The sequence below is a fragment of the Corvus hawaiiensis genome, chromosome 5, assembly GCF_020740725.1.
Source record: "Corvus hawaiiensis isolate bCorHaw1 chromosome 5, bCorHaw1.pri.cur, whole genome shotgun sequence".
NCBI classification, from domain to species: Eukaryota; Metazoa; Chordata; class Aves; order Passeriformes; family Corvidae; genus Corvus; species Corvus hawaiiensis.
In genome coordinates this window covers 24,170,831-24,194,256 of record NC_063217.1, presented here as the reverse complement: position 1 = coordinate 24,194,256, position 23,426 = coordinate 24,170,831, and the positions used below count along the sequence as shown (strand labels likewise).

General features: G+C 39.6%; 1 protein-coding gene across 2 annotated transcripts in view; it reads left to right on the top strand.

The window, feature by feature from the left end:
• Nucleotides 1–728: 728 nt before the first annotated feature.
• The window catches only part of PDS5A (PDS5 cohesin associated factor A), an 80,254-nt gene continuing 57,556 nt past the window's right edge, over nucleotides 729–23,426 (top strand). For both annotated transcript variants that reach the window (XM_048303482.1, XM_048303481.1), the window contains exons 1-2: nucleotides 729–933; nucleotides 1,730–1,900. In XM_048303482.1, coding sequence (XP_048159439.1) covers nucleotides 907–933; nucleotides 1,730–1,900 — 198 coding nt within the window. In that variant the 5' untranslated portion in view covers nucleotides 729–906. The remainder of the gene's footprint in view (nucleotides 934–1,729; nucleotides 1,901–23,426) is intronic.

The following is a 23,426-nucleotide window of genomic DNA, read 5'->3' as shown; positions in this document are numbered from 1 at the left end:
AAATTACAAAGACATTTTGAAGGGAAGGATTTCCTGAGTTGGCTGGCGAGGGCTCCTTTGGTCTGCATATTCAATTTTCTCCCTAAGATTTATAACCAAAATGTGGCTTCTCCTCATCTGTCTGAAGAAGGACTGTTCACTCTCACCTACCACCGCACTCACCGTGCCACCCCACACACCGTTTCCCCACTCTTTCTTCTCTATCACGCTGATCAGGCCTCATATGTCTGAGGGACCGGCCAGACGAGCCCGTGCAGCCATGAGCGGCCCCGGCTCTGCAAGGAAGCACTAACGTAACTCTCGCCTTCCCGCCCTGCAGCCGGGAACCCGCCGCTCGCTCGCTGACACTGGCGGCAGCCGGGCATGCCCGCTCGGCGCCCGCCGTGCCCCTGCCGCCCCGGAGGAGCCCGCCCGGCCCGGCCGCTCCGGAGCTTTTGGCGCCAAGCTGAGGCAGCGCTGCGCCGGTCGGGCCCGGCACTGCCCGCCCAGCGCGGGGCTCCCCGCGGTGCGAGACTTACTGGGCGGCCTCGCCCCTACTCCGGGGCGGGGGCTGGGGGCTCCTGGCGGGGCGTCACCGCGGGCCGCGGGCGGGCAGGGGAAGGGGAAGGGGAAGGGGCGGGGGCGGCGGCGGCGGCGGCGCGGAGGCTCCTCCCGGGCTGCGCTTCCCTGGGCGGGCGGAGAGCGGCGCTGGGTCCCCGCGGCGCACGCTCCGCCCGAGCCTCCCCTTCTCCGGGCCGCCGCCGCCGCTGCCGCTGCTGCCGCCACCGAGCCGCTCCCCCTCCCCCAGCCAGCGCTCCCGAGCAGGAGCTGCCGCGCCGCGGAGCAGGAGGCGGTGGGAGCCCCCAGGGCAGCGGCCGGCGGGGTGGCGGCGGAGCGGCGAGCACCACCCGGCACGGAGGCTGCTCAATGCTGCACCTTCCGGAGCTGCATGAGGTAAAGGCGGCTCCGGGTCCCGCTTTCCCCCGTGCTCTCTCCCCGCTCCCCGCGGCCGCGGGGGTGTATGCGCGGAGCTGGGGCTGCGGGGGGCTCTTTGTGGGCCCGGCTGAGTGCGGGGCAGCGGGGCGGGAGGGCGGGGGGGTGCGGGGCGAGGGCTGAGGGGACATGAAGTTGCGGGAACAAATGGAAAGTGGTGAGTGGCCGGGCCCCCTCCCCGGGGGGGCTCCTGGAGGCGCAGGAGGGCGGGCGGGGGGCTCTGAGAGGACGGGGTGGTCGCGGGGGGGTTTTGTTTGCTCTCGCCGCCGCCTCCCTCCCTTCCTCCCTCCCTCCCCCCCCCTCTCCTGTTGGCTTCTCTGCCTCCCGATAGTTTTGAGGCCTAACTGTTTAGGCCTCGTCTCCTGGCTCTGGGGCCGGTGTGCCGGCTCTGAACCACCCCCTGGGGCCGGGAACGTCGCCCCGGCCCACCCCCCAGGCCGTAAGGGGCCCTCGGCCGCGGGGTACCCCTCGATTGGGCCCCAGATTTCATTGTAAAACCGTCGGCTGCGAACTAACAGTGTTGGGCTGGAGCAGCCCCGCAATGAAAGGAGGCGCCGGAGGGGAGCGGAGGGGCCCGAGTCGCGGGGAGCGGCGGCGGGCCGGGCCTCGCTCCCGCCGGGATGCGGCGGGGACAGCGCTGGGGGGCGCGGCCAGCGGGGCGGTAGCCGGGGCCTTCAGCGAATTGAGGGTGAGGAATGGAAAAAGAGGGTTAGAAAGTCGTTTCCATTCTGCTGAACTTTTGTTTTCTGACCGATAGAGGCCGGTAGAGGACTGTGGAGAAGGAAAGTTTGTAACCAGCAGCGCCAGGATGGACTTCCCTGCTACCCAACCAAAACCTGCTGCCGACGGTAAAATCATCTACTATCCTCCTGGAGTGAAGGAGATTACGGACAAAATTACCAACGATGAAGTGGTTAAACGGTTAAAGGTGAGCAGTTCTGACCGCCACCCCCTTCCCTGCAACTTTTGCTTGTTAAGGTAAACATTTTATCACTGGAATGGAGAACTGCCAGAGTTTTGTTGTCCTTCCTGCCTGCAGACATTTAAGGGATTATGACTTCATTGCTTTTCCTTAAAAGAGGAGGACCCATTTTTGTAATTCATTACTGTTCTCTTGCGAGTTCTCTCAATGCCAGAGTTGATACATTAAGTGCTAATTTGTACATGAAACATATCCACAGTTTAGAGGAGAAGTCTGAAGTGGAATCACAAGTAATAATTACGGGATATGTTAGCAAAATTTTTTGGCAAGCTAGGTGGTTTTATGGGTTCCGGCATTTGAAGAAAGTATAGTTGAGCGGGGGAGACAAGTAGATCTGCATAAGGCTGTTCTTGATTGAAAAGATCACACTGTTGGCGAAATGCAAAGCTTAATTTCTGGAGTTTATGGATGGCCTTTTGAAATTGTTTCAAAACCTGCCTCAGATTTTTCAATTTAGTGTAATACATATCTGTTTTTTCCTATTTAGTATAACTGACAAAATTGTTGAATTTTCATAAGCAAAAGGGGTTATTAGAAAAGTATCTTCTCTGCTTGTTTCACAGCATCCTGGGGGACTGTGAGTCTTGCCTCTCTTTTTTATTTTGTTAATCCCTTTTTCCACTGGAAAAAAAACCGAAATGCTACTGTGATTCATTAGTATTATTTCTTAAGTCCATGCTGAAAATAGAGAATTAAGCTGAGCATTGATCAAATATTGACATAGCTCGTTTGTTAACACCGTGGTCTTTGGACCAAAGGTTTTTGTAACCTGGGATTTGGTCCTGTGCCCCGGGTGGAGATGCAGTAATAATTTATAGCGATCAGAAATATCCTGTCATCTGATGATCTGTTTCCCATGACAGCAGTGACCCCACAAAGACTGAAAAATAGCAGTCGTGGTCTTGACTAGTCAGTTAGTACATTGAAAAGTTTTCTTGGCTATAAATGTGAAGAGAACGTAGGCTTTGTGCTTTGCTTTTTAAGCAGCAAGGCTCATAGTGGTTTTTCTGAAAATTAGCCTTTTTGTCCATTTACAGTTTTGAAAATTATTGAATGGACAAGTCCAGCCTAGTATTTTCAAAACTGCAGTGGAATATTTCCAGTTACAGGAGAAGATACTAGAGTTGTGATTGTTTAGACAGATACCTTGGATCGAAGTCTGTGGAGTGTAGAGGAATGCAGTTTTGAGGTGATCCTTGAAACAGGTATTTTATTTTGTCCCAGCTGGTGGACTTGCAGTGGTGAACTGTGTCATTCCTATATAATAGAAATAATAGAACTTCAAAATCATGTATATGTGTTTTGCTGAATTCACATGTGTGTGTATTAGACATAATCTTCAGGCTACAAGCAGACTTTTTTTTGTTGTTTTCTAATGAATTATTGTTACAGAATTCAGACAGCCGAAAGATTTGAGACTAACTTTAAATGGGAACAAATACTTTGCTACTGCACCCAGCATCACTGAAAAGACAGAGAAAGATTTTTCTTACTGTATTGGTACTGTTTAATCTGAGTTAGAGGAATTTTTTTTTGTCAGGTATTGGCTTTACTGAAGGATCAAGAGAATGGGAAGTATTGTACACTATAGAACTAAACCAACAAGTATATTTTTCTTCGTGCATTTGTATAACATGTATGTTCTTTATGAAGTCCGTGCTTCCTTATATTGACTTAGTTTATAAAAGCAAATTCATTTTGAAATGTGGAATATTATGATGACGCTTTGCTTGAGATGGAAATACTTGAAAAAGTTTAGTTCAATTTCTTCAAGTTTTCTTCAAAAGATAGCCTTCCAGAACTTTAAATATGACTTAATGATAAAAGCTAGCTTTAACAGAATGTATAAGCTCAGGCATGAATCAGTTCATGAAATTGTAGATTTTTTTGTCTTCTTGGCCAAGTGTCAGCCAAAAGTGCTCTTACAGAAGATAGTTCTTACAGAAAATGTTCAACTTAGAGTTTTGGCCATCAGGCTGTGGGCCAGTTCCTGCAAGTTTTTGCTCTTTTAGCTTGGTGAAGTCATGGTCAACTTAATTGGTTACAAATTTGGGTCCTTATTAGCAAGTTTTCTGATATCGCATCTATATTTTTGTGTCCAGACCTCTTCTCCTAATGAAAGCCTTTCTTATTATTGGAACTTGAGACGTTCTGGGCACCTGTCCCAGAGTGCCTGAGCAGCAGCTTTTATGCCAAGGACTTTGAAAAAGAATGTTTTTATATCCTTTCCCTCCTTCTGCTTGGGGTTGTGGGTAATAAAATGTAGGCCAGATACTTTTAAAGTGTTTTGATATATCTGTATGATAACATTGAGAATTTTAAAATTAACATGCATCTTTTGAGGGACGTAGAAAGGAAATGCCTCAGGATTGCATATGTATGGCAGATGAAGCACAAGTTCAGGTGCTTAATTGAGTCAAAGGTAGTTTCTGGTACGCTAGATTATATTGATGGTTTGGTGCTGTAGAGTGGCATGTGTTATATAGTTTCAGCTGTTGAGGAAGTGATTTTAACTGGTGTACTGTGGCTGGGGTCAAGTGTCTGTTCAATAGATCCAATTAAGTTTAAGCAAACTAGGCAGCTAGCATGTAGCGGACTGTTGAGGTTTACTGTACTTTTGACTACAAAATATATAATTTTTTTAGGTCAGTCTTTCTCTTTACAGGGCAGTTTTTCACAATATAATGATTGGTTTCAGGGCTGCAAGTCAGCTGCTTGACACTTTGGGTAAGGCTTGTGGAAGAGGAATAGTAACTTTGACTTAAACAAGTGATAGAAGGGGAAAGCAAACAATTCTAAGGCACCCAAGAAGCCTTCCTTCTGTTCCAAGATCAAGCCAGAGACTAAATAAAACTTGAGAGCAATTGTGTTAGCAATATTATGTTTTTTTCAATAAGATAGTTGAAGGTTTTGAAAGAAGTTTTAGAAACTTGGCATCTGCTTTGCTGCAAAGCTTCTTTATGGCTATTGAAATTTTTTCAAGATTGACTGTATTTTACTGCCTCGTTAAACTCCAGACTTGTATATTGCTGTCAGTAAACTATTAAATCTCAGATATAACTTTGATCACAAGAGAATATTTAAGTGTCATTTATATAAAACAGTCATTATGAGTAAGATTAATAGTAGTGTACTTAATTGTCAGATACGTTACAAATAGCCCCATCAATCCAAAATGCATAGAGACTGATTTTCTCAGTCACTGACATACACAGCCCTTGTAGGCAAAGCCAGAACTCCCACCAAAATATGTGGGGCTCTCACGTGCTTGTCCCAGCTTCTGTTCTGTACTCTCTTTACAAGCATTTTGTTTTGCTGCGCACCAGAATGGAAGGGTTGACAGATCTGGGTTTAAACTTAGCAGGAAAAAAAACCAAACCAACCAACACCAGAACACCCACCCCTCCCCAACTATGTTAATTTTAACCTGAACCGTTTTCTTGTGTAATTTATCACAAGAACTCACAAACAATTGGGCAGGCACAGGGGAAAAACTAACTTCTTTTTGTGGCAATCTTTCCTTAGAATGTTGAAGGAACTTCAGAGTCAATTTGAATGTGAAAGTTAGCAAATGGTTTTTTTTGAGATAGAGATGGGGACATTTGCATTGTTTCTGGAAAGCTATCACGCCTGCTAGGGTTTTTAATGTTAAAGAAATAATGCATGATGGTGAGTTCAGATACAGCTTTATACTAAAAACTGTACAGTTTGGTAGTGTAAGACAGGTTTGTAGAAAAAAAGAAAACACTTAACAGTGCACATTTTCTTTTACCTGGAGATATCAGTGTAAGCAACACTAATTGATAAAATCTGTAAAAAGCACATTTAATCAGATGCTAAATATACAAAAGTAAAAGAAAAGTTTCTGAAACTTTTCAAAGGAAAGGAAGTGATAAATTAATTTCAGCATGGAGATTTTTAACACGGGTTTAAGGCAATGTTTAAATATGTTTCTGTGAAATTAAGTTTTATCGGTTAGAATTTAATGAGGGAGATAGAGTTCTTTATCATAGCTGGGTTAGGGTTCTGGTTTTTGTTTTGTGGGGGTTTGGGTTTTTTTGAAGAGTTATTGTCCTTTCGTTTTTCAATCAGTCCAATAGTCTCGTTCCTTTTCCCATGGTGACAGTTTGGCAAGGCATTTGCTGTGAAAGTTGCTTTTGATTTCAATGCCCACCACACCCTTTCATCCTCTCTCCAATTCTCCCCCTGCCATCCCCACGCCAAGGCCTAGCTTGTGATCATCTGGAGAGGTTAGCAATCCAGGTGTGCCTTGAAGTCTTCCCTATCTTGTCCCTTGGCATTTCTTAGTTATCTTATATGTATTTGTCCCAGAACGAAACAAACACTCTCCCTCTCCTTTTTTCCATTGTCTTTTTGCACATTCCTCTGGTTATTAGGTATTGGCCCCTTTGTAGTTTGGCCTGTTGTGTCTCTATCTTCATACCACTAGAAATAAGTAATGCTGATAATTTGTCATTTCATGCACGGATGTCTTTTAGGCATCTGTTACACCATGTTAAAACTGAGAAAGGTTGCTTGTTGCTACTTAAATGTTTTTGAGTAGGCTGTAGTTATGTGAGAGGAAAAGAAAGTTACTCTTAACTAACCCTGATATTTCTGCATAAGTTAATGGCCGCTCTCTGAGGTCATGTAGTTAGATGGACCTTTGATCTGACCTGGCTTTTACCTATGCAGTTGATTTAAACAAGACTAAAAAATGCAAATTAAAATGTCATCTAGTAGAAGAAAATCTGTTGTGTCACCCACAAGAATTTGGTATGTTTGAGGAGAAAAGGTATATACATAATAAGTGGGTTGGATAGTATATTAACTAATAAGTGCTCTTTGCTGGCAAGACTTAGATGACATGGGTGACTTGCATGTATTTACATGCTTATATTTAAGAATTATAAGTAATTCTCTGGAGGTCATATAGCCAGGTTACAGAAATGATCCACAGTTAATTATTCTAACAATTTAAAAACCTGTCATTAATTGTACTTAACTGCAGATTGCAGTTGCAATGTTCTTGAGCTATTGGTGGCCACATAAGCCTAAAGCCAAATTTTTAATTTGATTTTGCTCATAGTTTAATCTTTTTAATTAGTTTGAGTCTTGTAACAATCAAGTTTTTCATTAACTAGGACAGGCCACTAGTCGGAGAAGAAGAAATTGTGTTCTGATTTTTTTTTTGCCAATGGAATATTAACCAACTGCTTTGTAAATGCCCCAGTTTTGTCAGTCCTTAGAGGAACAAACCATCTAGCCTTACCAAGTTTGCCCAGATGTTACTGAATTTCAAACTGATTGACGATGACACCCTTTGTTTTTGTATCTGATAATTTTCTTTTGTTACAAGTGCGTCAGTAATTAATGGCAATTTCACATGTACAGTATTATTCGAATGGTTTCCCAGCAACACTAAGATAAACGTATTTTGAAAGGGAAAAAAGCCCCCATTTGAAAGGGGGGAAAAACCCAAAAGGTTGCTGAATTAGAAGTGATAACTTCTGATGTCTGACCACTGAAATGGACAGACTAGTTCAGAAGTCTTTATGGCCTCATTTATTCTACTATAAACCTCAAAGAATTTTTAATCTTATTCTTTGCTAATACTTTTTGTGAGGTGACTGTATTATGTTAATCACAGTTAAAAGATGGGGAGCTGATGAGCTACTGAAAGGAAAAAAAACAGACCCCAATACCAGAGAGACGAGTTGACTTCATGTGTCTGATTTGGTATTTCTGAATTGTGACTTCTGAAGTGAAGTGCATTCTGTTGCGCTTCATTTGTTCAAGTTTCTTTGATTTCAGTTACATTTCTGAGTACCCAGGGTTTCTGTAAATCGGGCCTCATCATCTCTCCTGAAAAACCCAGAAAATGACTAATGTTTTCTGTGAAAACTGTGTTACAGGCTGTTTAACAGGCATTGTATAGAAACTTTGTAATAGGTGTGAGGCTGGCATGCAAGTCTTCAGACTTTACTGTTTCAAAATACGGCATGGAATAGTCCTTTTCTTCACGTATTTTCCTTCAGTTATAGTATTACATCTTCAGTAAATAAGAAAGATGGTCTTTGAGCAAGATGCTTCTCTATCAAACAATCTTGATTAACTCTAGAACAAGTTTCGTGATGTGAACGGAACCAAGTAATGGCTTCAAGATTTTGATTGTGGTGTTTCCTTTTGTGAGTGTGTGTGTGTAATCACTTACCAACTACTGTATTAACATTAGTATTACAAAGACTGATTAGAAGTTTGAGAAATACAGGATTATTTACCTTGGAAAAGAGATGAGTAAGAGTTGTGCTAATACTAAATTGCAGATTTCTGGGTTTGTCCCCCTCTTCTAAAATGGAAACAAACTGATGAAGGCTAAATATTATTTAGGGGCGTACTGGAAGCCTGTGGCAGACCAGAGCTCTACTAATGTTGTATTCAGTATAAGTGACGTTGTTTAGTCATATAAATCACTTCAGGTGGATATACAAGTCAGTCTGTATTTTTATGTGTATAATGTGGGAGTGTTTTTGTTAATTCAAATGTTTTAAATAAAGTTTGGATACAAAATCCTTGACAGTGCATTCTTATAAGGAGTTCGTATGCCTAAGTTTGCAAAACAGCAGGAGCCTTAGCTGTGCTCAAAGACTCAAAAAGGAAGTGTTAATCTCTTACCAGCAATATGAAGTGAAAGAAAAACTGTCCTTGGGCTTGCAAACAGTAATATGGAGATGATTGATAGAAAGGGAAATCAAACATAAATGTGGTTACTTTTCTTCCTTGTCTACTTGAATCAATTCATGCTATTTTGTCTGCTTAATGTCAATGCGCATCTTCTGCTGTGAAAAGGAAAAACAAAAGACAAAATAGCAAATCTTGGTTCACAGTATATATTTTAGCCATTTTTGGAGTTAAAGAAACCAAACTTTTGTCTAGTCCCCAGTCTATGTTAAACATTCTTCATATCTGAGGGTTTTTTCCCAGGCTTCAATATCTTGTTAATCCCCACTGTCACCTAGAAATCTAAAACATGTGCTTATTGTGGTGTCACTCAAAGCAATGTGTGTTTGCTGGCTTTGCAGCTGCAGTAAGCTAATGAACTGTATTCCCACTGCTGTGCTGACATGAGAATTTGGCTGTTTTAAAGATCTTTTAGGCATGATGAAATACTGCTAAGGATAAACAAAGATAAAACTGGCACAAGGTAGTTTCTGCTCAGGAGTGAAGATTGAAAACTTTCTGGTACCTGGATAGCATGGGGATATTCTAAACATACATTTTATTTATGTGAGACAGAAGATACATACTTACCTGATGGAGGGGTCAGAGCTTCAGTGTTGGGATGAGTTTTGCAGCCACAGTGGGGGAAAAATTCTTTCAAATTTACTGTGAAGGCTGATCAGCCTTTTTAATGTCTTACTCTCAAGTGAGTTCCTGTTTCTTTCTAGTTGTTCAGTTATATTACCTAGTCTTAATGGTACTCTATTGTCTTCTGTGAGTACAGCCTGTCACGTTTAGCTGGAATACATTTTGGAAGTCATTAGCATTTTAGGCCTCATGTCTTTAGTTTCTAATGCTAGAAGTTATGACATCTATCTCCATGAGATTTATCAAAACTTTCCAAACTACTGAAACAGAGAAGAAGTTTTGGACTGGCAAAATACATTCATAAGCATTAAAGAGACATGTCTTTTCTATTTACCAGTAATTTTTGAACAGATACAGATATTGAAGATGAAAGAGAAGAAGAAAGAACAGTTTTTAAAAAGATTTTGGAGAAGTCAGATACTTCTGACTGATGGTGTGTGAGTTTTCCCGCACACCATTTTTTGGTGTCTACAGTACCTGAAAAATGCACATGCTTAAAAAAAAGTAGCCAGATTAGTTAGTACTTAGTAGTATTAGAATTTGCTTGTGGTCATTAAAGAATTGCCCTTTCCTCTGCAGTTGCTGTCTTTCTTGTGGCTCTCTATGGAAATAGCCTAATTGACCATGAGGAAATAGCTTAACATCTGCTGGTTTACAATATTTTAAAAATATTATGTAACTTACTGATCTTAAAACTGTTTTATCAGTGCATCTAATATGAAAGCCCATCGAAAGACCAGCTGTAAACTTGTGCTTACTATGAAAATCTTTTTACTGTTGTTCTAAGTACTCAAAAATCAATCTCTCAAAAACTGGAAGAAAATATTTGTGGGCCCAGTTTACTTTGTATATGTAATAGAACTTTGCCTGGAAAAATGTTTTCATCTTGCTTTACTAATGAAATAAGTTTAATTTCTTTGTTACTGATCTTTCCTGAAGTTACATTAGTTCAGAACTTCCTGGCAGTTGGACAGAAGTTTCAGAGATGGAACACTTGTCTAGTTGGTGCTGAGCAGAATAGAGACATCCGAATTCTGTTTACACAAAGGAACATGGACACAGCACTTCAGACATTTCAAAAGGCAGCCTATGTGCTAGCTGGAATAAATGCAGCTAATTATTTCATGGGTGTTTCAAATGTTTTAGGGGATCTGCTGCTCCCTCCCCAGCTTCCTGGACACAGCACCCAAAGGAGAGTGGGCAAGTAATGCAGGAGGATGAGGGATGCAGCAGCTCTCTGAGAGGAGAGCGATGGAGATGAGATCTGTTGGAAACCCACCAGTGGCAATTTTACTGCCTATGATAAAATCAATTTCACATAGCAGCAGTGCAGGAGATAAACAAGTAAAATAAAGCACAAAAACTTATTAATACTCTCTTAACCCACAAACTGGTAGTGTGTGGTTCATGGCATTCAAGAATATTACTAGTTTTTAAACTTAAAGTGGTGGTTTTTAACAACTGAATATGATACCTGTATTCCGTGAACATCTTGATGAAAGTTGCTTATGCAATATGGTATTATTGAAAGGATAAAGCAATAATAAAAACAGCCAACCTAAAAACCAGCAAAACCCAAATCACTGAAAAGTAGCTTAAAATCTCAAAAGACAAACAGTAGGTTCTTTAGTTGATGTTTTCTATAGTGGTTTTTTTACATAATTAGCTTTTTTGAGTTTTTCTGGCTACTTAGAATCAAGATTGTGGTACAAATGCTGAAGCAGAATGTGTGCAATGAAACTATAGTTGAACTTAGGAAGTGATTAATATAAAGAAATTTTGCAAAATGAGTGTTATGATGATGCCAATAGTGATGTGGATGTGAAAAGGTATTTGTTATAAGTTGTTCCTTGAAAAAATGAGCTAATTGACTTCTGTTACAAATTCAATGTAAGGAAGATGTGGTTGGTTATTTCACCTTAAAATTTTTACTGTCTTTTAGTCCACAGGATAGTCAAAGTGTGGTAAATCCTGTTATTTTAATATAATTGTGTGTTTTAACTGTGCTTTTCTTCTGGTACCATTTGAAAATACATGCATGTACTTAATTATCCAAATGCAGTAATGGTTCTCTGTAATAAACTCATTACTGAAATTCAATCAAGCTATTCATAATTTAGTAGGGAATTACTTGAAAGTAGATTTTGTATAATATAAAAATTGTTTTTTCATGTGATTTAAGAGTCTAAAACCTGATATTCAGTCACTTAAATCTGACTGCAGTGCCTTTCTGTGGGCCTTACTCCTGTCAGTCATAAAGGAAATAATTTTTCTTTTAAAAACTTTGATTTCATGGAGTAGTGAAGAGGAATAATTCAGAAATTATGCTGCTTTGTTTTCACAATGGCACAATATATTGTGGAGTACATGAAGGGAAGTTTAATTCTTAAGGTGTTGCAGTAATAAGAATAAAGCAAGTAAACTCAGTACTTTGTTATGATGGTAAAAACTATTCAGTGATCTGGGAGAGATAGAAAAAGTGGCCCTGCGTGTATGGGTTTTGACAGGTGTTTCTTTCTCATCACTGACGTGTTGCAGAGTTAACATTCATTCACCTAGAAGACAAATGAAGAAATGCAAAGTAGCTTTGAAGCTTTTTTCCCTGAAAATATATGCTTACTTAAATGCCTAATTCAGTCATCCTTTGTAAATGTAGTTGGCATGTGCCATTATTCCAGAAAAATTCTAATCCTTCTCTTCTCAAAAGCTCCGACTTCTGCTATTGCCAGTAGAATGTCAGTGGCAAGAGGTACTATTTTTGCTCATGTGAAATCACTAAATGAAGGTCTAGGAGTTGCATTTGTGAGCTGTTAGTAACATTTTTTTCTTAGAAAATATATGTAGAATATGAAAATAGGCATATTTTTGTAGCCAAAGGGAAATTGGGAAATCTGGCAATAAGATTTCAGCTTTGTTCCACTTGAAACTAGTAGTCTAGACTGCTGTAAAATCATGAGACTTTTGCTTGAGGAAATGGAGGATTCACCAAGTACAAAAACTGTATCTTTGTAGAATATATACACATTAATAGAACTGGAAGTAGGTCAGTAGAAAACTTAATAAGCCGTTAAAAAAATCACTTTGAAATGGGAGGAAAAACCGAGTTTAATGTCTATGTATCTAAAGCTCAGCTGGGAAAGCGGGGGTGGTGTGTAATGTTTTCCAAAGTTACAGTCTTTCAGTACCAGCCTATGCTTCCCTTTAAAGGTTAAATCACCTTCAGTCAGGTTACAGTTTAAAAAGCTGCTATTTAATTTTGTTTCACTTTGACATTTTTAGATGCTGTTCTTAGTTTAGGTTCTTGTGCAAATTGGAGCATTCTGGTCTGAGTTGGATACGCTACATAGATTAAAGAATACTCATCTTAGAGTTGAAGCTCTGTATGTCACTCCATGTCTGATGCTAAAATTGGTTTCCGATACCTGTGTATGTCTGTGAGGATGGAGCCCTCCATTAGATTTTTATCTAGCAGTGAAGCTGGTTGAGAAATGCCTTGAGGGACTCTCTCTCACAGGCTCTGTCTCCTGAGAACTCATACTGTGGAGCTGTGCCCTAATTCACACTGTCTTGAGACTCCTCAGAGTTACAACAATTTCAGTCTGTGTGAGGGCTGTCATGCATTCATTTCTGTACAGTATCTGAATTGATGCCTCTCAGCATTACAGTTAAAAGCCTGGCATCATGCAACATCCCCAGAAAATTAATTTTAAAACTAGCCTCAAAATTTTAGAAATTAAGACAATATTAGTTGGTGTTTTTAGAAGATTTGTTGAGAGTTTTCCCATTATTTTTCATCATCTTTATCAATCTTCTGTTGAAAAACAAAGCTGTGGGCAAAAATAATTTCATCAGGAAGGTAAAAAGGTGAAGGAGTAAGTAATGACAGGTTGGTTCTGTAGAGTATTGCAAGTCAGTTTAGTAATCTGAGCTGACCTGCATAGTGGGTATTCTAACACAGTCAAAATCAATTTAGTTTATCTTAAAAATAAAATCTTAAAAAAAAAAAAATCATCTAGTTCTCTTTATAGTCTGCCAGAATTGTGTTCTGGAAGCTTGTCATCCTGGCATTGTTGTATCTGACTACTTTTGAGTACTTTTAGGTTGATGCTGCTACTGAAGAAACAGTTGCTCATTTTCACTGCTGCTGCCACTGCTGTTCAGGAAGAGTAATGGTTCAAAGTAATTTTCCTTATTTGCATCACCAGCACTCTTAAAGTCATAGAAATAAATCAAGTTTGTGAAGAGTAATACAAGAAAAAGTAAAGAATAGAGGCACATAGTGACTGTAGGGAAAGAGGGAAAACTAGTATAGTTGGAAAGGATGGAGTTGCTATACCAGTAGGTAGAGCATTGCCCTGAATCAGACCCTGGCATATGGAAGCACAAACACCAAAACGAGCATTTTGAGCCAGTTAAATACTCTTGCTACTTGTGTGCCGTAGTTTTTCCCCTGCCAATCCAGATGTATCTGTGGCTTGCAGGATGCTGGATTGTGGAAGTCATCCTATTCAAAAGCACTTACCTTTTTCCAGGTAAGTTTTCATTTGGATCAGCGTGCACAGTCACCTATTACCCCCTCCTTGCTTTGGCAGAAGCTCTATGACAATATCAGGGTGAACTGTTGTTTGCAGTGACAGCTTAATTTGGAGCACTGTGTTCATAGGGTTTGACCTTACTAAATCAACTTTTAAGTCATTAAACTGCACCCTGAGATTGGTCTGAAGTACTCTCACTCTCTCCTGTCATTTTTACAGCCGTGTAATGAGCTGCAAGAAGCAGATACATCTGAAAAATAACCTGGGCAGAAAAAGGGAATTTTCAGTAGTGTCACTTAGCAGCCACATATGTGCTGGCATAATAGAGGGACAGATCTGGCAGATTTGGGTTGACTCACACACCCATGAAACTGCGCCCTAAGAAATTCTACAAATGCCCCTCCACCTGCTCTGTTTTTGAGGCAGTATCTAAACAAAATGAAGTATGTCCCTTGTTTCAGGGAGCTGCAAATGTCAGTGCAGTGAGTGATGTACTGACGTTCCATGTCTGAAAAAAGAAGCTAAGAAACAGAGGAGAATGTTCTGTGGTTACAAACAGTTGAAATCAATGCTGCGTTTATACACAAATGTGTGGATTTTGCTGGTGCCAGTAATTTTGAACAAACATTCATGTTGGGGAATCCACGATGAATTTTCTAATGTTTAGCTAACTGCAGTTATAAATACCATTCATCCTAATACATAATTGCTTTCAAAATAAATTGATTTTATATTTGAGTTCAGAATTGATGTAGTAATAAGTAGAGAGAAGAAGATAACACCTCTCCTTTCTCTAGGATTGTTTAGTTTTCTCTTTTTCTGCTTATTGTCTGTCCTATTTGTACAAAAGAAGGAATTTGAGGTTTCAGTGTTTTTCAGGCATATCTGAACATGATGGCTCACAGTTCTGTACCAGTATTAGGGTTATGAGATGCAGTCTGATGTTAAGACTGATCTTTTCCTGTTCTGCAGTCCAAACTACTGAGTCTTGTGCTGTGACTTGAACTAGAGTAGGCGGTACAGGCCAGTGCTTACAAACAGATTTATCTTCATGCTGGCTCTCATTCTTACTGTTTTTTCCCCTTCCTAATGCCTCCTGTAGTTGATTGTTCTTTAAACAAAGATGTGTGTTAACTTACAGGATATGTATCTGTCTGTAGGGGAGTAACTGTATACATACGTGCACATAGACAGAGATGAAGCTTTTATTTTCAGATAATCACAAGTGCAAAAAAAAAAATTGTACTATCCAGCAGATAGGCCCATAAATAGCTTTCTCCCCCAAGCATGAACTGATAAAATGCAAGTAGGAGACTCTTTTTTTGTGTGTGTCTCATTTCAAAGCCAGTTATTAACACTCCATGGGGCTTACAGCAGGAATAGACCCCAAGTTTACTCTTGCACATGAAGTGCTTCCAGAAGTATTCATAGAAAGTGAAAACCCTTCTTCTGTAGCTCATTTACGTAATATTTTTTACACTTTGGGACCTGAGAGTTGTGCAGAACATACTAAGGACTCCTCAATAGGCCAAAAATCCAGCTGATGTTGAAATATGTTTGAATATAATTTTGTTTGTTCTTCTTAGATAGTGTTTACAAGGAATTTGCACTTATTTAGAGGTTTGTATGCATTGAAATTCTGTAGTTGCCAAACTTCAACTAATCTTAGACCTGAATTTTGCCTGCTTTTCTAGTAGTAATTTGTTTGTATATGGAAACTCCTATGAAAATAGCAGTGTAGGAATGTGGCCAGAAACTTTTGGATGAAGTTATATAGATAATTTTGATTATACAAATCCTTACTTTGAAATAATTTGATTTCAGCTCTTATCATTTAGTTTGTGGCTTGTTGGGTTTAGTTGTTTCATTTTGTATTATTATTGAAGTAAGCCTTTACTGTTACTCTTCAATTCAGAAAACTTCAAAATAATGTTTAAGAAATGAATGTGTGGATATGCTTTGCATATATTCACATCTGAGGAATATATTGGTATTCCTGGGGTTCAGTCTTTTTGTTTGTGTACAAATTCTGGAGACCTTAAGTGTCTCTTGATTCAAAAATCTGTAATTACCTGGCATGCCTTTGATAGTGTATGAAAAAAAACCTGCAAGTAACTGATACCATTCAGAGATTTGACCAACACAAAGAAATTCGGATACATTTATGGGAAGCTAGACGGAAGCTAATACCTATTTAACTATAAACTGACTTTGTGCTGTCTTAATCCTGACCAGAATGCTTGCAAAGCCATCATACTGAAAATGAGGGGGGAAGATGTTCTGGGTTTCCTGGGCTTCTCTAAGACTGCTGACTAGGAGATACTGCTTTCTCACCCAAGAGAAGTGATGAGCACATAGGATACAAAATGCTTAAATTGGAAGACTATATTCAGTGATGGAAAACTAATTTCCTACCGCTTGGGTTCTCAATACCTCATTCACACAAGAATCAGCCGTCTTTTGACCTCTAAGTCAGCTCCTAGGCAAATTCAAAATAAATACTGTAGACATGGTGTCAACAACATGCAGGTGGCCCCATGATTTTACCATTTTTAACCCTATATGTGAGCAGTCAGAGCTCTGGCAAAAGAAAGATGCTAAAGTTAAAGCAGAACATGGGGATGGTTTCAGGCGGGCAACAGGAAGCATTTCTCTCTATCCGTCAGTTTTCTTTGCTGGATGTTTCCATTTAGTACTTCTTTTTGGTCCTTAGTACAGGCAGTACTTACCTTTAATGAAACTGCCAATAGTGGAATCTGGGAGTAACATCTTTTCGCCTCTCTCCTTGGTTAGGAATTTGAGCCCCATCTGGATTAAGGTTATTTGCTCTACTCTCAACATCTGGAACCGAGTTCTGTAATTAATCTCATGAATGTATCATGAGATTGGGACTGTTGAATAAAAATACTGAAGCATTTTCCTCAAGATCAGTTACTTGGTCAGCATCTGCTTGTCTCCTCATCCACTACTCTCCAATAAAATTCATAGTAAAATATTAGGTCTCAGCCATTTTCTTTAAGGTGCTAAGTGGCTTCAGTTTAATGTCTGAGTTTTAGGTGCTAAAGACTGTAGTTGACAGCTTTTGTTTCCTGACCATAAATCTTAGCCAACAGTATTTTTAGGATGTCCAGTGAACTCTTGCAGCTCTTGACGACTATTGCAAACCTCTACAATTTGCATTCTGAAGTTCATTCTGAAGTTTTCTTCCTTGCTATGAAGATGAATTGTGAAATGTGTTGATTTTGAATTTAAAAAAAACCAAAACAAGACCACCAGTTCAATCAGAATAAAATACTGCGGTGTTACAGTTTTCTTTTTAGGATGGGAAGATGAGAAAGCAAACACAGCAAAGTACATTCCACAGGGGGTTTTTTGTGAATGGGTTCAGTATACCAGTACATGATCTACATGCTATAATCATGAGAGTGATTAAAAATATATATATTCAAAAACCTGCAGAAAAAAACAACTTACGAAACATGAACGAAAAGGTTTCATGGTTTCAAAAGCCATTAATGGCTTTTGAAGAGTAAGAGCAATGGAGCTTCATGTATTTAAAGTCTTGTATATGGAAACTTAAGACGTAATACTTTTGTATGGATTCAGGACCTGAAGGCAATAACTATACAGTCTAGAATGGTTTTAGATAAGAAAAGTTAAATTTTGTGCCTATGTGTAATGCCTTATGTATGCTTAAGAAAGACCAAGTGATTTACTTTGACAGTCATTTAGTCAACTGGTTGTCATTCTCCTGCAGAGTTTGTATATGAAAGAGATTGTTCTGTCCTACAGGTAATATTTCCCCTCCTTTTTTAGTTTTCCCAATCATTGGGTTTTTTATGATACATTTAACCTGCAGCACATGCATGTGGGCTACTGTTCTGAGATCACTGCAGCTGAGCAAGTGAAGTGAAATCTCTGTAATTTTTGAGTCAGAGAAACAAAGATAATTTTTAAATAAGATGTTATTTTGGCTTCAGGCCTCTTCAGTCCAGTACTGTTGGTGAAGTGGATGCTTTCTTATGTGTTCTGGGCAATCATAATTTTTTGGGCTGAGGCTTGGTGCATTCTTCGCAAGCTTCTCAAATTTCTCTTTGATGCTGTGTCATGGATGCAGATATTTATGAAGTGACCAAATCCCATCCACTGGGTACCAAATTTATGTTTGTGCGTGGGGTACAGATTGACATTGTTTCAACTGTCTGATCTTAGAAAGGGAATCAGATGAATTTTCCAGCTATTTCAAGTGAAGGAAAAAGTTACTCATTGTTGCAGTGCATGCGCTGTCTTGAGACACTGGTTCTGTTGTAGTGCTGGAATTTACTGAATGAGTTTAAATAACTCACTCAGAAACTGTAAACTCAGTGGATAACAAAACATTTCTAATGAAGGACTAAACTAGATGTTAAAGTAATTTAAGGGGTATAACCTTAAGAACCTCTTCAAGTCTCTTCTCCTGTGTGGTTTTGTACTTTTGGCATTGAAATTTCTCAAATTTTGTCATGGTGAGGATAAGTGATTTTTCTGGATGAACATGCCAAAATGTTTTGCAAATACAGAGCGACTATGCCTCAAGTGCTTTCTTGAAGTATGCTGGACCTTCAGAAATTTTGTGTGACTTCTGTTTTAGGCATTCTTTGAGGATATTGCTGGCAGCTATTTAAATTGTATTTGGTACTTGCAGGTTGCTGATTCCAGCAAAGTAGTTTAGTTAAATGTTATTTTCAGCTAAATTCAGCATTATCAATTCTGAGACTGGACTTGAATGATGTATTTAAATATATAAATTAAGCATTAAATACATAATGTGTATTTTTTAATAAAAAATGTTAAATACTTTCCAGACTAACTTTGAGAAGTTTGCCAGATGTGAGTTCTTCCTTGCATAGTTACGTGAATTTTTTTTTTCAGAAAATTTATTCACAGATAATGAAAATGTTATACTAATTGGAGAGCATCCAAGTAAAGCAGAAATTAATGTAGAGGTTAAAATGAGTAAATACTGCACAACACAGGTGATATGAGTAGGTTCACCAAGAATAGTCTGGGGAAACTGTCTCATAATGGATACCTGATGTCTGCAGTGACAGTGGTTATACTGTCACTATATATATAGTCTTTATCTGAAGTCTCTTTCTAGGAGAGCAAGGAAATGGTAGTGCTGTCTGATTCTGGGGACCTCAGTGAGCTTTACATATTTCATAAATGAAGTTTTAGTAGAAGACACTCCTTACTGGAACTTCTTAAAAAATGTCAGTCACTTTTTGAAAATATTCTTAAAAAAAAAAGTCTTGCATTAACACTTTAGATCTGATATACTGCCTGCTTCTTATCTTAACAAAATCAGTAGCTGTAAAACTGTGATTACATGCGAGGAATGTTGAGGGACAGGTACAGCAGTTACGGTCATATTCTAGCTACCTACAAGGAAGGAATTTGATGGAACTGATAGGCAAAATAGTTACAGAACTCTTATGATGGAAACAAGGAGTTACTTAAGTTCTCAAAATACTAGAGAAAAATTCCCGGACAAGACTTTATTAGCCTGACATTAAAATAACTGCAGAAAATCAGAGCAAAGCCACCACTGCTCTGGGATATGTGACATAACATCCTCTAAAACAATATTGCTAGTCCAGAAAGGTATATTAGAGCTCTCTAGAAGCAGGAATTGTATTTTTTTTTCTTTAACTAGGTTAGAAAAAGTCATGGTTTTATAAACAGTAAATATTCTGGATTTGAGATAATTTTCAATCAGCTCAAGGTAGCTGTATTGCTTGAAAATACTATTAAAATGTTTTAAAAAGTTAGAAACAAGTGAAAACAAGTGAAACCCTGTTACTGGTGATTGGGTGTAAATGTCAAGACCCAGCAAATAAAAATAGGTATGATACAGAGACACAAATGGGAATACCTGAGTTTTTCTGTCTTTTTGTTGTTGTTGTTGCTCTCCTGTCCTTGCCCTTTCATTTTTACTTTTCATTGAACATACAAATGCACATTACTCCCATATTCAAAATGGAAAAGTCTACATAGTGTATCATAAAATGAACAGTAAAAACATTAAACCCAACATTTTAAGTACTGGCCTGTAAAGTCTTGGAAAATCCTTTCTGTAAATAATATATTCTATTTGAAATATTTCCATGCTTTTAATATTGGCAATTATGATGGTAATATGAATTTCTTGAAGACTTTACTTATTGTTCTTTGCTACCTACATTAGAATCACATGCATAGATGTATTATATTGATTTTACAGGCTTATTTCTCAGAAACTGAATATCCTACACATAATCATTATGTCTTTAGCATCATCCTTTTGCTGAGCACTGTGGATTTGACTTTCCTGTCTTTATATCAGGAATATCAGTGCCTTTTATTTTTCGTTTAGTCCCCCACTCCATTTTAATGACAATTTTTAAAGGGAAAATTTCTTAAAAATATTATTAATTTCACATATATCGGAAGTCAGTCTATTACTTAGGGTTATTTGTCATTATGCACAGTAAAATAATTTAAGCTTGCTAAATAAATTGTACAAATACAATACTTTCCATACATTTATTAGAAATAATTTTCTTCCTCCTTATTAAAAAATTAAGACTTAAAGCCAGGAAACCACTCCAGGTAAGTTTCAGGTGCAATTTTTTTGCATCATTTTTTTCCTGTGCTTTAAGAATTTCCAGAAACTTTTTTTTTGATGGAACTAGTTAAAAATAAAATCAAACCACCAGACACACACAAAGTAAGAAAATTCTTGAATTTTGCATTCAGTCCATTTTGTAGTGCCTTAGTTTTGAGCTTGGTACCTGCCTAAAGACAAAGCTGGCAGAGGGGGGAGGAGTGGGTGTTGTGTTTCTGATACAGGTAATAGTGCTCAACAGGTAGCAAAATTATCTGGTAAAACAGTGCTTTGTTGGAGAAAGATAATTTGTCTGAACAGAAATTCTTTGTAGCAGTGCCTCTCACTTGGTAAGCGTGGTAGCTGGCACCTCACCAGCTGCTGGCAGAGAACATCCATGTCAGCCAGTTCCTTCTGAGGAGCTGTTTTGATGTGCTGGTTTGTTAGGGGTTTGTTTTTGTTGTTACTGGTTGGTAGTATAGGTTTTGATTGTGAAAGATCAAAGATTTTTACAGTTTTACAATTCAGATTTTTGTCCAGCCTTTTGCACTGAGAGTGGAGCTCTCAGCTTCTGCATTCTATATAATTGTCGTTAATATGACAGTCTTGTACTATGACTCCAGTAGATGACAAGAGACAAAATTCTTCAGTGAAGTTTTGTCACTCTAGATATGGTTCATGCTAGGGTCTCACATGATTTGCCCCTGATTTTCAATTCTAAGGCACAGTGGAATCTGGCTCTTAAACAAACCAGAAAATTCACATCATGGCTAAAGAGTTTTCTTGTTGACCCATGGTACCTTTGTTTTGATACTGCATATGATGGCATTATGTGCAGTTGCCAGTCATTCAGTTCCATGAAAGAAATTCTAATTTATTTCTTCTCTTACTGCCAAAGATGAAAGGAATTTTAATTTTTTTCTTTTCCTGTCACAGACTGTGCAATCATTTAAAGATCAAGGTACAAATATTTCACATAATTTTCTGCTTTAGGAGGTGTTCAGCTCACCACAGCTTACAAGATTGCTGAAATAGAAAAAACGCTTTTCTTGGAAGAAACATTTTTTTATTAGTCTCATTTATTGATTGTGTTAAAGCATATATTGGGTTTGCGTGGCCAAGCTTTCATGGAGGGAGTGGGGGGGCAGGGGTGGGCTAAAGGGGTAGCTTCTGTGAGAAGCTGCCAGAAACTTCCTCCATGTCTGGCAGAGCCAATCCCTGGCAGCTCCAAAGATGGACGTGCCGCTGGCCAGGGCTGGGCCAGATAGAAATGGTGGTAACAACTCTGTCATAACAGATTTAGGAAGATTAAAAAAAAGGACTTACTTGTGCAGATGGAAGCCAGGAAAAGAGAGGGTTGAGGATATCTGAGAGGAACAACTCTGCAGAAACCCAGGTCAGTGGAGAAGGAGGAGGAGGAGGTGCTCCAGGCACCGGAGCTGAGATTCCCCTGCAGCCCGTGGTGCAGACCATGGTGAAGCAGCTGTGCCCCTGCAGCCCATGGAGGACCACGGGGATGCTGAGATCCACCTGCAGCCTATGGAAGAGTCCCACACTGGAGCAGGTGGATGCCTGAGACAAGACTGTGACCCCCATGGCAGACTTGTCCTGGAGCAGGGTCCTGTCAGGGACCTGCAGACCCATGGAGAGAGAAGCCCATGCTGGGTCAGGTTTGCTGGTAGGACTTGGAACCCCTTGGGGGACCCACGCTAGAACAGCCTGTCCTAGAAGGACTGCACCCCGTGGAAGAGTGACCTGTGTTGCAGCAGCCTGTGGAGAACTGTTGCCTGTGAGATGGACTTCTGTTGGAGAAGTTCATGGAGAACTGTCTCTCATGGGAGAGACCCCACATTGGAGCGGGGAGACTCCTCCTCTCCTGAGCAGTGGGACTAGCAACATGTGACAAACTGACCATAATCCCCATTCCCTGTCTCTCTGTGCTGCTGGGAGAGGAGGTAGAGCTGGGAAGGAGGGAGGGATAGGAGGGAAGGCATTTTTAAGGTTTTATTTCTCATTATCCTGCTCTGATTTTGTTAGTAGGAAATTCAGTTAATACTTCTAGTTTGAGCCTGTTTAGCCTGTGGCAGTATTTGGTGACTGATCTCTCCCTGTCGGTGTCTCAACTTGTGAACCCTGTGCTATGTTTTCTCTCTCCTCTCCAGCTGTGGCGGGGAGTGATAGGCTTTGGTGGATGTCTGGCATTCAGCTAGGATGAACCTGCTGCAGAACACCAGCAGGAAAAAGCATGGTGTTCTTTATATATGCCCTGCTTCTGGATGACAGTCAGAAGACTGTGTGATGTACCAGGGGATGCACCTGCACCATAGTGTAGAAATAGATGTGGATATAGTATTTACAACATCAGTATTGTTAGCAGCATAGCTCTCTAGGTGTGTTTTAATGCGAAATCCTAACACATGATTGTGTTGTAGGAATTGATCTTAAATAATCACTTCAAAATGAGTCCTTACAGTCAATTCACAGTAGAAAAGCGAAGCCATTGTTTTGCCTAGCACCACCTTCTCTTTGGCAGAGGAAATGAATTAACACACAGCACTGAGCTGGTTATGAAGAATCCTCTCTGTCACATCTGGAGGCTATTATCAAAGTATTTGCAAAACTTCATATGGAAACCCCTTCACCATGGGGAATACGGTTTGAAGATTTTTTTGGTTTTGCCCCAGCCTTATATAACACTTTCCAGTATACATAGGGGAGGAGGACTTCTTAATGAAATGCTTCTAACTGATAATGTCTTGAATTATCATTAGAACATCTGAAAAATAAGCTCTTTTTAGTCCCCCTGCAAAACTCTTCTGTTATGTATCTATGTGGAAGCAAAGTTTCTGGTAATTTAGATGACTTTATGAACCTTCTTAGGGTATTCAAACAATTATTAGTCTTTGGCAGGAAAATTGGAAAGAATACCATTACAAATCTTTCC